We start from the raw sequence: 15,670 nt of genomic DNA on the forward strand, positions 1-15,670 counted from the left end.
CTTCTGAATATTTAAGACATCTGTCTTGTAGGTTCCACCCCTTCACGTACCGCTGGCTTCCTGAGCACCAGCAGCCCTGGGCCAATGGCAGAGCTGTATGCAGCAGCCAATCAGGATTCAGGAATCAGCAGCTATATCAGTGCGGCAAGTCCCGCCCCCAGCACAGGGTTCGGACACGGACTCGGGGTAGGTTCAATCAGATTCAATAACTTTATTGTCAAAAAGGACAAAAGTAATAAATATTGAAGTCCACGCGACTCGATTTATGAGCCCCATTGAATTCCATTGAAAGTGCATTACTATTTATTTTGGTATGCACTGTTATTTATATTTTATAATTTGCATGTGGCCCGAAGTATCAGTGTTATTTCAGTCTTTACATAATATTGTAGCATTTATTAATAATTAATTTTATATTAGCTTAATATTTTTTTTTACATTTTATTTTAAGTTTTTGCAATTTTGTTATGTGCTTTTCTAATTTTCATTAGTTTTATTTGTTTAAATATCTTTTTATTTTTTTATTTTTGATTTCAGTACTTATTACAGTTAGTTTCCTCTAACTACTAATTTCTAGTTTTATAAGTATAGGTTTTTCATCTAATACTTTTGTTTTATTTCGTTATTTAGTTTTATTTAACAATAACAGTACTGCTAACAACAGACCTCTCCAATTTTAAAGTATAAAACTTATTTATATGTTGTTGTAGTATTTATTAATATTTGAAGAAAACTTTTTAATTCAAAATGTATATATATTTTTATTTTATTTTATTTTATATATCAATTCATATTTTAATTCATATAGTTTTTTTATTTTATTTTTTACTTATATTTCTACTTCAATTTATTTTTATCTCAGTTTTAGTTGTAGTAATTTTAGTATTTTAACTTACTATTTCAGTTCGCTGACAGTATTTTACATTTTTGCATAAAGTTTAGGTTTTTCATCTAATACTTTTATTTCATTTCAAATTCTTTTAAATTGAAAAGAAAAAAAGAAAAAAATTAATAGTTTTTGTTTTGGTTAGCAAAGACAGCACTTATAAGAACACACTGCACCAGAGATGACAACCACTGAAACAACTTAACACATTCCTAACACATTTTATACATAAAATTGCAATGAGCAAAATGCAATAAAAATATGAGCTTTGCATTCCTGCTTGAAATCTCTCAAGAATATCTTGCCACAAAGACTTCCATTGCTCAAAAGATTTTTTAACACCTCTTTTTTTTCTCCTCCAAGGGTCCTTTGATTGCAACAGCCTTTACCAATGGCTACCACTGAGGGGCGTCCAATCAGGGTCCAGCGTGGGAGGAGAAACTCACGTGCTTGTGACGACGTGACGTGTTTATTGGACGAACCCCACGTGCTCTGGAGTTTCCACCTTTTATTTTTCTCTATTCTCTACTAACATCACTTTTCGTTTTCCTCATCCCGTATTTCCTTTTTGATGTATCAAACTCATTTATGATATGCTGCCGTATTTTGAAAAAAAAAAAAAACCTTGTCAAAACAATATTGTTTGATTGTACGTTTAGAAACACGCAAGGAATTTCGTTTTTTTTTTTTTTTTCAGAAATTTTTTTTTCTGCATTTGTTACATATTTTTGCTGACTGTGTATTTATGTTTTTACTGTACTCATGCTGTAACAGATGATGTTGAGAAAGAGAGAAAGAGAGAGAAGGAGCACGAAGCTGAAAAAAACAAAACAAAACAGGATTTGTTTATTTTTTAAACGAATCTAAACAACACAGAACAAATGAATGAAGAATGAATCAAATTCATAAAAAAAAACAGGACAAAAATGTATATTTTGGTAGTTTTTACGTAGCATATATAATGTTACTCGAACATTTCCTAAGCTGAATCTGTTATTTTTTTCGTACAATTGGTTTTTACGCGAGAAACATCGGCCTCACTCATGAATTTTCTGCATGAATCTGCATTTTTTTCAGATGTAAGAATATCTCACACATTTTTACACAGAAATGGGTTCTGCTCTTGTTGAGGCTCATTGTTCAGCTTCTTTTTGTAGATACTGTACATATTGCATGGATTTTGGGAGGGTTCGGAAAGAACGATCGACTTGGGGTTGCGGGAGGGTTGAGGGTCCTTTATGGTTTTTAACATGCAAACATATTTTTTCACATTGAATCTTGCATTTCTGAGACTATTTTCATGACCAAGTTGGACCGATGTGGGTCTTTGGTTGTGCTCTTCTCACTTTCGACTCGACATTTATACTACGATCAAACGTTTGATGCTTTTTTGGACTAAATTGTCCAGATCAACAGACCTTTCTGTCGTTTTGTTTTTTTATGAATCCTCATGCTTTCCTCACTGAATTTTAAACCATTGGGAAACCATGTTGTTTGATGTTTGTTGTCACTTATGAGGCGTCAAACCGCATCGCTGACAAACCAGGTTGTGTTTTCCATTAGAGCAACTGATTTGGTCCCGTTTTTTGGGAAACGGAAACGCGGTCTTGATCCACCTCAGTTTCGAAGAGCACGGCTGCTGGGCTTCTCTTCATGCTGTTTTTGGAAACATATATTATATGTATAATTTTTTTGCGCGGTGTACTTCTATTGTAAATCTTTACCGTTCTCCTTTTTCTTTTCGTTTTTCGACGGTACAATGCTGTTTTTGGAAGAAATGAAGGACAAATTTACAACGCAAAGGAGTCTGAGCGCTGTTACACCTGTCGTTGTGTGTTTGGATGCGTGTGTGAGTGTAACTGAAGTATGGATGTACACGTAGCTAGTTTACATGCATTCAACTGCCACCTTTGAAACTGTCTCGTCTCTGCCAGTAAAGGAGAGGAACGTCTCTGTCAACACAGCTCTAATAGAGGCCTTCTGGGAAAATTGTTACGCTTGACTAATAACACGCATCCAGAGTGATTTTTTTTTTCATTTCAGCAACATTGCATCTGTTTGATTTCTACTTAGTTGCATTTGTTTCCGGTCTTCCATTTGACACGTGTAGCCTCTCTTTGGAGCAGTGGTCACGTGACGACCGAATCTCCAGCTGACAGGGACGCCTCACAAAACTACTGCACGGCACACACTGTAACTATTTAACCAACAAAAAGCAATAAGTTATTTTTACACTCAAGTAATAACGAACGCCGTTAACAGTGGTACGAATACGACGGCGGTTATGTGGCATTAAGAATTATTTTTCAGAAAAAAAGCTATATTTTTCAAGATCCGTTTTAACCCCTTGAAAGTTTCTCAGATTTTTACCGTACATGTTAGCTGTTTGTTTGGAGGACTTGTTGAAGGGGATCAGCGGTGAAACTGGAAAGCATCAGTGGGCGGCGCTCCGTCCCGTTGCTGTGGAGCTGCACGTCAACACTGTGACCTGATGCTCAAATACGCTGGTCTGCTGTCCCTTTACTGTATTTTTTTATTTTTCACCTCTGGAAATTTTCAAGTAAAAAGATCCTAATAAATTATTTTAAAACATTCCATTTGATGGTCTCTGCGTTCATGATTTTCTTTGTGGTTTTTATTGCATTGTCAGGGAGTGTTAGCAGAGATTGTTTTGGTAATATGCAGAATGGATTAGACTCTTTGTAATGTAATTTGAGTAGTTAATGCAAAAGCAAAACCAAAAATATTCTGTGGAAAAGTTAATATGGTTTTGGAATATGGAATGTTGTAAACCCTGAATATTAACCATTTCATAAAAAACAGAATATAAAAGAATAAAAAATTTGGACAAAAATCTCAGTACTTTTTGAAGATTACGTAATTACAAATATTTAAAAATGTTTTTTACGTGTATATAATTGTTTCAGAATAAAGTCATCAAAATTAAGGGATTATTAATAAAATAATTTTTAAATGCTTTTATATATCAAACATTTTAAAGATAAATTAAGGTTTCAATATTAAAAAAACTTTAAACAAATTAAACTTTTTGTATCAGGGTTATAATAGTTAACTAATGCTAAGACTAAAACCATAAAAAACATTACTTAAAATAAATTGAAATAACATTTAAAAAATCATAAACTTTATTTTAGCAAGAATAAGCTAGAAACCTAAAAAATAATAATAAACTATATGCAGACGTTTGAAAACAACAAAAATGAAATGTAAAATAATTTGGTTTTTTTTATACACATAGCAATGAAAACATAAAATATAAAAAAAGCCTTCAAAAATCTAAATATTAAAAAATAGTACAACAGCAATACTAGAATAATGATATATTATAATAATTATGCAATACTATAAATAATTATCAATAAAATAGAATTAATAAATATAGATCTTCTTTAACATTTGATTTGAATATTCAATTTCTCCAGTGTATAGCTTTTGATACATTTTCTGTGTATAAAAATGGCTGAAAATGTTTCCTGCTGTGGTGCAAAATGTATATTTTCATGAAAAAATTAATAAGAGTAGATATTTTAAATCCTTCTCTAAAATTTAACTATTTAACCATTTAATAACCATTGTTTATAAAGCTAGCAGGATTCCAGTGCACCAAGTAAACAAACAGGTGAAAAGAGGTCCAACACTTCAAGACATGGGAACAGACGTGGTTGATTTGCTCCTCTTACTCTGTTATGTTCATCTCTGTCCCATAACACACACCTGATACCCTGTGACCCCAATACCACTCGCTGGCCCCATGCCAAGCACACACACACACATAAACAAACTCGGTTTCTCACCATTTCTGCATTTGACTCTATTATTAGTCTAGGTCTGTGGGACCGTCCTGGTGTCATTTTATAGTTTTACATATTTGCCAAATTTTACTGTGATATGGAAAATGAGAAAACCACAGAAACTTAAACTTTGCTGACCTGGAATCCGTCCATGAAAGTGTCTCATCTCCCTGATCCCGTTACTCACGGGTTCTTCTTGCCCAAACACCGTCCTGCCCAAAATACTTTTCATTTAATCTTGTTTCCTGACAGCCTGCACAGTTCTCATTGAAACTTGGTGAATTTATTCATCTCTTTTAACTTTTTTAACCTCTTTTTCTCTACACTTGAATACCTGTGTGTTATCAGAGTGTTCGCCTGCCATCATGGCGACAGGCGGCTCACAGACGGACGTGAAGAGTTCTCTGAACGGGAACTTGGATTTATATCACATCTGGTTCGGTTCTACAACTCCACGGCCTCCTCTAAAAAACTATCTGCTCCTGACCATCCTCACCTGCTTCTGTCCGGCCTACCCTGTCAACATTTTAGCCCTGGTCTTTTCTGTAATGGTGAGTAAACAATCATATGTGTACTGGAAACCACTCAAGATTTTATCTGCATTTATATTAATGTCTGCATGAAATCAAGGGCTTGTATTAATATAGTTTTTGTCAAGGGTTCCTTTACTATTAATTAAAGGTGCTGTATATGTTTTATTCATTTTTATTTATTTTTGTGTGCTGATGTAAAAATACCATAATAAATTTAAGTTCACATACTTGTTTTAAAGAAAAACAAAACAAAACAATGCTACAGCCAGTTATTCTGCTTTGAGATGTGTATTCCATGTCGGAATATCTGTTTTTGCTTTGGTCTGTGTGATTGTGCCCACTGCTGATTTACCCAGTAGGATTTCAATGCCCCCAGTTGCCAGTTGACAGAAAACGTCCATAGGTTACGTATGTAACCCTAGTTCCTGGAACTAGGGTTCAATGGAAGAGCGTGACGTCATGGACAGGGATGTAGCGACCAGGAAGCTATAAAGGCACGTGCCACGCAGCTGGCTTCAGCTTCGAGTAGGGAAGCAAGCGCTGGCAGGGGTGCCGGGAGTATGGCTCTGCGACGCAGCGTCTCGTTCCCTCGAGGAACTAGGGTTACATACGTAAGCTAGGGACGTTCCTCTTCGGGAACTCGAGCTGCGTCGAGCGCTTTTGGGGAACGATGTGCCAACGCTGCCAGACTACCAAGCCCCTGCCTAGTGTGTAGTGTGTAGTGAACATAACCCGCTCGAGGGTATAAGAATGCTTTGGCCATACCAGGGGCAAAGTCTAGATAGTTAGGGGCCACCAAGAGGGCCTGAAGATCTCCAACTCTCTTTAGAGAGGTAATAGCCAGTAATAGGGCTGTCTTAAGTGTCAGATGTCTGTCTGAGATTTCTTGAATTTGCTCGAATGGAGCTTTGCAGAGAGCCTCTAACACCACAACCAAATCCCACGGGGGAATACGGGACCGTACTGGAGGTCTTAGCCTCAGTGCACCTCGGAGAAAATGTGTAACTAGGGGGTGTCTACACAGTGACTGATCACTGAAAGGGACGTGGTAAGCAGCTATGGCCGCCACGTACACCTTTAAGGTGGAGTGGGTTAACCCCGCAGAGAGCCTAGCTTGTAAAAACTCCAGAACTGTACCAACTGGGCAGTTAACAGGGTCAAGGTGGCGATCTCTGCACCATGAAGTGAAGAGTTTCCACTTCAGGGCGTACAGTTTCCTCGTAGAGGGAGCTCTGGATTGGAGTAGGGTCTCAACAACCTCGGTTGAGAGACCAGCTGCTAACAGATGTGCCCCCTCAGGGGCCACACCCACAGCTTCCACAACTCCGGGCGAGGGTGAATTATTTTGCCCTGCGCCTGAGAGAGTAGATCTGTCCTGGTCGGAATCTGCCATGGAGAGCCGTCGAGGAGAGAAATCAGATCTGCGAACCATACTAGGCTCGGCCAGAACGGGGCTACTAACAACAGACGGACCCCGTCCCGGCGTACTCTCGCCAGAACTCCCGGGAGCAGAGCGATGGGGGGAAAGGCGTACAGACGAAGCCTCGGCCAAGTCTGTGCCATGGCCTCTAGTCCCAGTGGAGCAGGGTGAACTAGAGAGAACCAGAGGGAACATTGCGATGTCTCTCGAGTCGCGAAGAGGTCCACCTGAGCTTTGCCAAATATTTGCCATATCTGCTTCACCACCTTGGGGTGAAGCATCTATTTCCAGGGCCTCGGCCCCTGTCTCGACAGCATGTCTGCTCCCACATTCAATCTCAAAGGAATATACACTGCTCTTAACGAGAGGAGTTTGCCCTGGGACCACAGGAGGATCTGGTATACCAGCTTGTACAAGGGGCGTGAACGCAGACCCCCCTGGTGATTGATATATGAGACTACCGCTGTGTTGTCAGGGCGCACTAACACATGACAGCCTCTCAGGTCTGGGAGGAAATATTTTAAAGCTCGATATACTGCTAGCATTTCTAGACAATTGATGTACCATGTCAGATGGCGACCGCTCCACAGACCGCGGGCAGCTTGGCCACTCACGACCGCACCCCAACCGGTGAGGTATGCGTCTGTCGCTAGCGTTATACGGCGACCAAGAGCTCCCAACACCGGGCCCTGATTCAAGAACCAAGGTTTCTTCCATATGTCTAAGGCACGAAGGCATTGCCGCGTGACCTGAATAATTTGGAAAGGATTTCCCCTCGGGGAAAACCCCTTGGTCTTGAGCCACCACTGTAGGGGCCTCATGTGCAGGAGGCCAAAAGGTATCACGTTGGACGCAGCTGCCATGAGCCCTAACAGTCTCTGAAACTGCTTGACAGTGAGTGACTGGCCTTCTCTGACTCTCTTGACTGATGTGAGGATCTACTCGATCCGAGAAGGATACATACGTGCCTGCATCGTGGTCGAATCCCATACTACGCCTTGATAGGTGGTTCTCTGAACTGGAGAAAGTACACTCTTCTTGGCATTCAGTCTCAAACCCAGCTCCCCCATATGGGCGAGAACGACACCTCGATGTCGAACCGCCATCTACTCTGACTGAGCTAGATTCAACCAATCATCGATATAATTTAGAATGTGGATGCCCTGCATACGGAGGGGTACCAGAGCCGCATCTACACATTTCGTGAACATGAGAGTGCAAGGCCGAAGGGAAGTACTCGATATTGATAAGCTTTGCCCGAAAGCGAACCTCAGAAACTTCCTGTGTTGTGGAAGGATGGATATGTGGAAGTATGCGTCTTTGAGATCTATTGTGACAAACCAGTCCTCGGATCTGATTTGAGCTACAACCTGTTTTACAGTAAGCATTTTGAACTTCAGTGACATAACTGAGAGGTTTAACTGACGTAGGTCTAAGATCGGACGCACCCCCCCCCATCCTTCTTTGGAACTATGAAATATCGGCTGTACCCGGATTCCCTATCTAGAGGAGGGACCACCTCGATGGCCTCCTTCCTTAATAGGGTATTCACTTCTTGTTCCATAACCAGAGCCTGCTGGGGGTCGACGACTGTCGGTGTAACCCCATTGAATCTCGGCGGTGGATGGCCGAACTGAATAGCATAGCCTCTTTCTACTGTGTGCAGGACCCATTGAGATACATATGGCAGTAGTTTCCATGCTGCTCGATAATGCTCTCGAGACTGATCTCTGGTGTAAGAGGCCCCTGAAGGGGAGGCGAGCTTCCCAGCTCCGCTGCGCTCACAGGCGGAAATAACTGGGAGAGATGCTCGCTGGAGACCGCTGCGCCCTGAAACACTGGCATGGTTGGCAGACCGGCCTCCAGAGGGCACCGGGATGAGACGGGCACCATATAATGAGGTGGACACCGCTCTGACCCAGTAGGGGCTACCCTCGAGGTCACTGGAATTCTGGCATTAGGACCTCTTCGTCGAGGACTTCCTAGCTTCGATAACCGTACAAAGATCTGATTTAACTCTAGGAGCCCCCGACTCAGAGCACAAGTGGCGAGGCTCTGCTTTTGAGCCTTGCGGTATGAGGAGCTAGCTAGTGGTGTGAGTATCTCCCGTCCAGATAACCCACAAGAGCGACAAGGGAGGAAACTCTGGAACGCCGCCGCCTGCTTGCGGGCCTCCTGGAACCTGTCGACGACAGTGTTGACTGTGTCGCCAAACAGGCCCGAGGCTTGAGGCGGGGCGTCCAGGAGGCAGAACCTGTCACGATCTTTAATTTGGCACAGGTTCAGCCATAAATGCCTCTCCGCGGCCACCAAGGCTGCCATAGACCGCCCAATCGCGCGAGCGGTCTCTTTGGTGGCGCGGAGGAAGAGATCAGCGGTCCGTCTAAGCTCTGCAATATCGTCGGACTTGATCCCCTCTCCCTCGTCTACATCTCTCAGCATGTCGGCCTGATATGCTTGGAGGATGGCCATAGTGTGAAGGCACGCCCCCGCCTGACCTGCTGCCACATAGCCCTTGCCCATTAATGCTGATGTTGTTCTAAGAGCTTTGGTGGGCAAGGCCGTAGCCTTCAGAGACGATGCCGAACCGGTTGACAGATAGCTCGCAAGTGTCTGTTCGACCCTTTGCATCGCTCTGTACCCACGCTCATCGAGCCCTGTCACATTTCCATAATATTGAGAATCAGGGCCGAAGAGACGGGTTGAATATGGGTGTTTCCACGACCTCGCTATTTCATCGTGGAGGTCGGGAAAAAAGGGAAGGCTCCGGGCTGGAGGTGGCTGTCTGGGCCTGAGATACCGCTCATCGAGTTTCATGTTTTTTCTCTGGGGGCCATTCTATCTTTAACTTCTTGACAGCTCGAGTAACCACCTCTAGCAGCTCCTCATACTGGGGCGAAAGGGGTGGCGAATCCCTACCAACTGTCTCCACATCCACCTCATCAGATGAAGAGAGGTGGAGTTTCGACCCCTCGCCCTGGGGGGAAGAAAGCGACGAGCGTGCTTCCGATCCCAGGGTTTGAGTCTGAAGAGGAGGAGTGGCGGGAGAAACATATCTCTTCAATATTTTGATTTTGGACTGCAGTACCATTTTAACAGCTTACTGTCAACATTGCATACTATACCTTTAATTAGATTTTTAACTTATTGGCCTGGTTTCACAGACAAGGCTTAGACTAAACCAGAATTAGGCCATAGTTTAATTAGGACTTGCTTTGGAAAAAAAAAACATTCCTGGTGTCCCTCTTGAGACAAAACAAAGGCATAGATATATTTTATGATCAACCTGTGCAAGTTTCTTTCAATTTAAACAGCTCAGACATTTTAGTCTGGGACTAGGCTTAAGCCTTGTCTGTGAAACTGAGGGACTAGTGAAAAGTCGTGACACTTGCCAAGTACAGTAACCCATACTCCTGCCAACACCAAGACTCAAACCTGTGACTTTTGGGTTACAAGTCCAACTTTCTAGCCAATAGACCCCAGCTGCCCCCCACAAAGACTCTCTCTGTAAAGAGATGTGCTTGTTTATTACTTGTTCAAGCAATCACACAATTTTAACCTAGCACCTATGATAAAACAGGAAATAAATAATATAAGAAAATATAAATAAATAGCCAACCAAAGCTAGAGAACTGTATAGAAGCTCATTTCCGCCAATAAATTGCTATGTCATAAATTCAGAACTGCAAGACATGAACTCGCAACTACCTTGTTTTATTTTTTATTCACTGGTGGAAACAGGCTTCCATAGAGCAGAATCATACGACTCCTTACCCTGATAGCACAAATACATCTCAGAGATGTGCGTTTACATCTGTAAGACATACTTTTCAGAGTCTTTGCTCACTTGCAATAAATCTCCTAGACATTTCCTGGTAGATGTCAAATAGACATTTAGAAAATAAGATGTTTATGATTTAGAATGTATGTGAAAGTGACATCTTAAAGATGTTTGAACACAGCAGATGCTTTCCAGATGAAGCAATCTTTAACACACATCTTGCAGATGTAGGTTGCTATCAGGGCAGCAACTGCATGCAAGACTAAAGGTAATTGTTGGTTTGATTGCTGATATTAGTTTGACTGGATGAACACACACAAACACACATCACAAAGAAAAAGTGAAAAGCTTTGTCATGTCTCTAAATATTTTAATCTGTCTTTTATAGTCCAGAAATAGTTATGATCAGGGGGATTATGAGGGATCAAGGCGTTTAGGGAAGATGGCGCTCTATGTGTCCATCGCATCCATCATCATTGGCATCCTCATCATCACCATCTTCTTCGCTGTGCATTTCAGCACGGTAACATATTGTCATTTAACATTTTTATATTGTTCGCAATTTTTTGATGCCATTTAAATTGTTTAATTACATTCAAATAAATAAAATGAACGAGGTTTTACTGCTACAGGAACAGATCTGGAAAAGCTTTTTCTGATTTCTTTGTGTTTCTGTTTCTGTTTCTTTAGAAGGATGTTTAATATGGCAGTATTTTTGTCATGCTGTGCTCCGGGAGAAGGATGTCTACCGGGTCACTCTGTCTGTCGAACTGAACAGAGATGTTAGTAATGAAAGCAGGAGCAGGACAGATCCAGCACAAGATCTGCAGTTCAGCTCTGAATGAACATGCTTATAAAAGAGACGTAGATGATGGAATTAGTCAAGCAATGTTTTCAGACAATCACATTCAATGTATGCACTTAGAAATCACTGAATAATATGCATCCATAGAATATGTAAATAATTTTGTAATCTATGCATGTCTGTTCTTTTTCTAATTCTTTTTCTGGCTATCCTGTATTAAAATGTACAGCTATAGGTTTCAGGGTTGAATTTCAAAACAAAAATGATTAAAAATGACCTTTACTAGTAACTATCATCAGAACACATCACACTGTTTACAGTCTTCAAGTCTTAAAAGCTCTTATGAATAATGTAAAAACTAATCATGGACATACTGAATATGTAAATATTACTCATTTTTGGTGCTTAAAGTTTTCCTCTGCCAGTAGATCATGAAAACAAGGAAAGGGATCTTAATTTTTTATAACAACCAATTAATATTGATTATTTGTATTTGAGTTTAACATTTAATCACACAGGCTATTTAGTCTATTGTAGAGATGTTTGTGTTTTACTGAATATTTTACAAATGAAAAACACTAATTCGGAATAACATGTTTTGATGAACTTGTCCTAATTAACTAATACATCTAATTTATAAAGCACCATTCGTACAAAGCTGAAACATGTCATTTTTTGCATCAATAATGCCAATGCATGAAATTAACCACAACTGTGTGTGGAATTATAATAAAATAACAATAATGCCAGATTCCAAACAAAACAGAAGCAAAGAAGTTGCATGTTTTGCGTCTTTGAACAGCTTCCATAAATCTGGATTATAAAATGAGATACACATTGACTTTATAGCTGGTCTAATATCAGACGTATGTAGGCCAAATCAGGGGTGCGTTTCCCAAAATCATAGTTGCTAACCTGTTAGCAACTTACTTGGTTGGCAATGGGAAATTGCATTGCAACCAACAAAGTTACTAACTTAGTTAGCAACTATGGTTTTGGGAAACGCACCCCTGATCAGTAATGGAAGTGAAAAATGATAGCATTATATGTAGATTAAGGCTATTGACCCTTATTTTTCGATCTCCCCCGAGCCCTTCATCTTGAAGCCAGAGAGCTGGTGTATTTGGAGATGCACATTGAGCCCTCATCTGTGCTATATATAGTGTTGGGTCTCAGTCCCGCGGCGGTGTCAGGGGCCAGCAGGGGTCACATGACACGGGATAGCTGCTTTAGCACTCACTGTGCTGAAAACACAAGAACGTAAAACAAACAGAGTTAGATATGAAATGTGTTATGGGACACTCAGATGTGTTGTCTCCTTCTGATAAAGAGCTTGTTGTAAGGTTTTTCTCATTTAAAATTCACTTTAGATAAAAGCTTCTGCTAAATTAAGAAATGTAAATGTAAATATAGATATAAATTGCCTTTACCTGCAGTGTAAAGTGTGCCATTCGTATACACAAGAACGAGAGACAACATTAGCCATTTTTTTGTTTCATACAATGTAGTGACTCATCCGTCTTCCTTATCCAGTGTCGTTTTATTATCTGAAGTATCCTGTACCCTGATAATGTTGTGACAGGCCAAAGCAAATGATCAGTGCCCCAGCTAACAGGGAACAATCACATAACCTTCACTAACGGTCTTTAAAAGTTAGGTAAATATAAGGACAAAATGTTATTGTTTATTGGGGTTCTTATTCATAGTAAATTCTTAGAATAATGTTCTTGGAACATCCTGATGTTATTTGTACTTAATAAATGTTCAGAGAAAACATTAATATAACATTCTTAGAATATTCTTATATTGTCATTTGCCTGAAGCTTTCATAATGTTATCATGAAACGTTCTTACGATGTCATTTGTAAACCAACTTGATGAACATTCACTTTGAATGAAAACATTTTTAGAATAATAGTCTTTATGATGTTATCAATATTTGCAGAATGTTTGCAAAAAAATGTTTTGAGAATAATTTTAATGAAATGTCATTAGAGTGTTATTTGTCAGAGCATATGTCCAATTATTATTATTATTTTTTTTTTTTTGGTACAGTGTTTCTACAGTAGGCTACAAAACAGCTTTTTAGAGAAAACCATGATTTTATAATATTAATATCATCTTAGAATCTTCATGTCTTAGTCCCAGTTAGCAAATATACCCAGCTAACAGAGAACATTCTCAGAACGTTCTCTCAAAGTTATGAACAAACATTCTTCCAGTTCGCAGAATGTTCGTTTAAAGTTATGTGTTGATAACATTCTCAAAACAGTAACACACACACTCACACACAAATGCTATATAAATGCCTTTTTCACTTTTTCATTCATTCATTCATTCATTCATTCAAAACACTATTTAGACATTGTTCAGACCTTTTTCTTTTTTATAAAGATGTAAGTTCATTTTTTAAACATAAGTACTTATACTTCCCATAATGTATGCACAATGAATCAATGGAACGCTCTTTAATGTTTTTCCTAGCATTCGCATAACCAACATAAAGCATTTTTTTAAACATTTAAAAATTGAAGGTCTTAAACGTTCTTAACTTCTAAAAATACAGTTGACTTGATGTTCTTATGGTTTATTTTAGCTGTTTTCTGACGTTTCTCTTTGTTTGGTCTGGTTGCTTTTTCTTTAGAATTAGCTTTTTTTTTGGAGCTGAAAAAGCTGGTGCCAGATGAAAGGTCAGCTTTACCAGCTGCTGTTGGTGTATAACTACACCTTTGCCTTGAGGGCAGAGCAACATGAACTAGCTGAACAATCCTGGGGTCAGACGGTCAGCAGGTGCTCTTTAGATGGACAAACGGATGTTTCCTTTACATCCTTCAGTAAACAGACAGAAAGACACCTGAGAACTTCCGCCCGACCATCAAAGTGTTTTTCAAAGGATGTTAGAAAAAAAAGAAATTATTTATGCATCAGGGAGAAAAAAAGAAATCTCACCCTTTTACAAAAATGACGTCCTGATGATCTTTATTAAGCAGTCGTCAATACATTAAAGCAAAAATGTACTCGAGGTCTTTTGCTCTGTCCATCCGCTCTGTGTTTTTCGAACAGCTTTGTCTCCTCCTGCTGGTGATGTATTAAACAACATCCAGTGACTGCATGCATTTGTTGCATTATGTCATTAAAAAAATAAATGCAATTTTAAGGTCTCATTTTTGTAAGATGAAAAATACAAATAATTACGGTCATAAAAGACTGAGCGATTTTCCAAAATCAGTTCGATTCGAGATGAGCTGAAATATAAAATACAATTCATTTTTTATGTAGGCTAACCTGTAGCAAGCTCACATTACCTAGACAGAATCTTATTGTGGCCCGTGATCATTGACTGACAACCATTTCCCTTAAAATTTTCGTCAATATTTATTTATTTGATAGAATTTCATTGCAGTATTTTTATTCACAAGAAAGTTATAGCTGTATTAGTGACCTGCAGATGGCATCTAAGCACAAAACACAGTTGTCAAGTGCACAATTCCAGCGGAAACCAGCCACACTTGGTGATTCATATGATTCATATGATATATAGCCTAGTGGAGCTCAAACGTGAGGAGGAAAAAACACCTCATTTGAAACTAGAGGCTCAAATTGAGCGAAAATATGTGCAGATGCTGGTTTTTACATCAACATCTGATGCAGTTCTGATATTGTGATGCTTGTTAAGTAAATCAATTTGTAACAGTATAGCAGACTACTTACAAAAAATGCATATAAATATCTTTATCAGTATTTTTAGTTTTATAATCAGAACAGTATAATGCACTGCATTACAATAATGAAAAAATGTTCAACAAAAGCCTGATGGTCATATCTGATTCTGATATTTTAACATGATTTTTCTAAACATGTCCTGGATATGTTAAATATGCAGTTGTCAATGTATTAAAGCAAAAATGCACTTAAGGTTATATATGTTATCTTGCATGAGGTTGTGTTTGCAGAAAGTGATAGGCATTTCATCTGTAATTAAATACCTCCTTATTTCCTCTTACTCCAATTGCATTTTTAAAGGTTCTTGCTGCTGGGAATATGTTCTTGGCATGGCAGAAACACCAGCTCAGTGTGGATGAATATTATTGCTCTGTAAATGTCAACTAAAATGCATCCAAATGAAATGGAAATTCTATCTGTGTCCGAAAATATTGGCAGTACCATGCTACTTTTTTGTTAGTGAAAGACGGATTAGGTGTGTGTGTGTTTGTGTGTTGATCAGGAGAGATTATCTGCCCATGTATTAGAAGTTTATCTGAGGTCAGGTGACTCTAAATGGGAAACACATGCTGGATGTTTTCTTTGTCATGTGACTTATTTTTCGGTACACTATTGTGTCCCTTGTCTCTGTCAAAGACAAACATTCAACGCTGAACCTTTAAAATAAATGTAAACATAATTTATGTCATATCTGAAAATGGGTTGTTAAA

The 15,670-nt window shown here is 39.2% G+C and overlaps 2 protein-coding genes across 2 annotated transcripts in view; both read left to right on the forward strand.

The window, feature by feature from the left end:
* LOC127958546 (RNA-binding protein Musashi homolog 1) overlaps positions 1–3,483 on the forward strand; it is a 29,915-nt gene extending 26,432 nt beyond the window's left edge. The window contains exons 13-14 of the mRNA XM_052557445.1: positions 32–186; positions 1,250–3,483. Coding sequence (XP_052413405.1) covers positions 32–186; positions 1,250–1,291 — 197 coding nt within the window. The 3' untranslated portion in view covers positions 1,292–3,483. The remainder of the gene's footprint in view (positions 1–31; positions 187–1,249) is intronic.
* Positions 3,484–4,866: 1,383 nt separating this feature from the next.
* Positions 4,867–11,526, forward strand: LOC127958547 (transmembrane protein 233-like). Its single transcript, XM_052557446.1, has 3 exons — positions 4,867–5,249; positions 10,821–10,955; positions 11,123–11,526. Exons 1-3 carry the CDS (start codon positions 5,064–5,066, stop codon positions 11,132–11,134), a joined length of 333 nt encoding a protein of 110 aa, XP_052413406.1. The 5' UTR covers positions 4,867–5,063; the 3' UTR covers positions 11,135–11,526.
* Positions 11,527–15,670: the final 4,144 nt, after the last annotated feature.

This window comes from Carassius gibelio, chromosome B5 (assembly GCF_023724105.1).
Source record: "Carassius gibelio isolate Cgi1373 ecotype wild population from Czech Republic chromosome B5, carGib1.2-hapl.c, whole genome shotgun sequence".
NCBI lineage: Eukaryota > Metazoa > Chordata > Actinopteri > Cypriniformes > Cyprinidae > Carassius > Carassius gibelio.

Bases quoted from the DNA above. Each gene is read 5' to 3' on its own strand.
- LOC127958547 (XM_052557446.1), top strand. From the start codon at position 5,064: ATGGCGACAGGCGGCTCACAGACGGACGTGAAGAGTTCTCTGAACGGG. The intron at 5,250-10,820 runs GTGAGTAAACAA...TGTCTTTTATAG, and splicing joins CCCTGGTCTTTTCTGTAATG to TCCAGAAATAGTTATGATCA.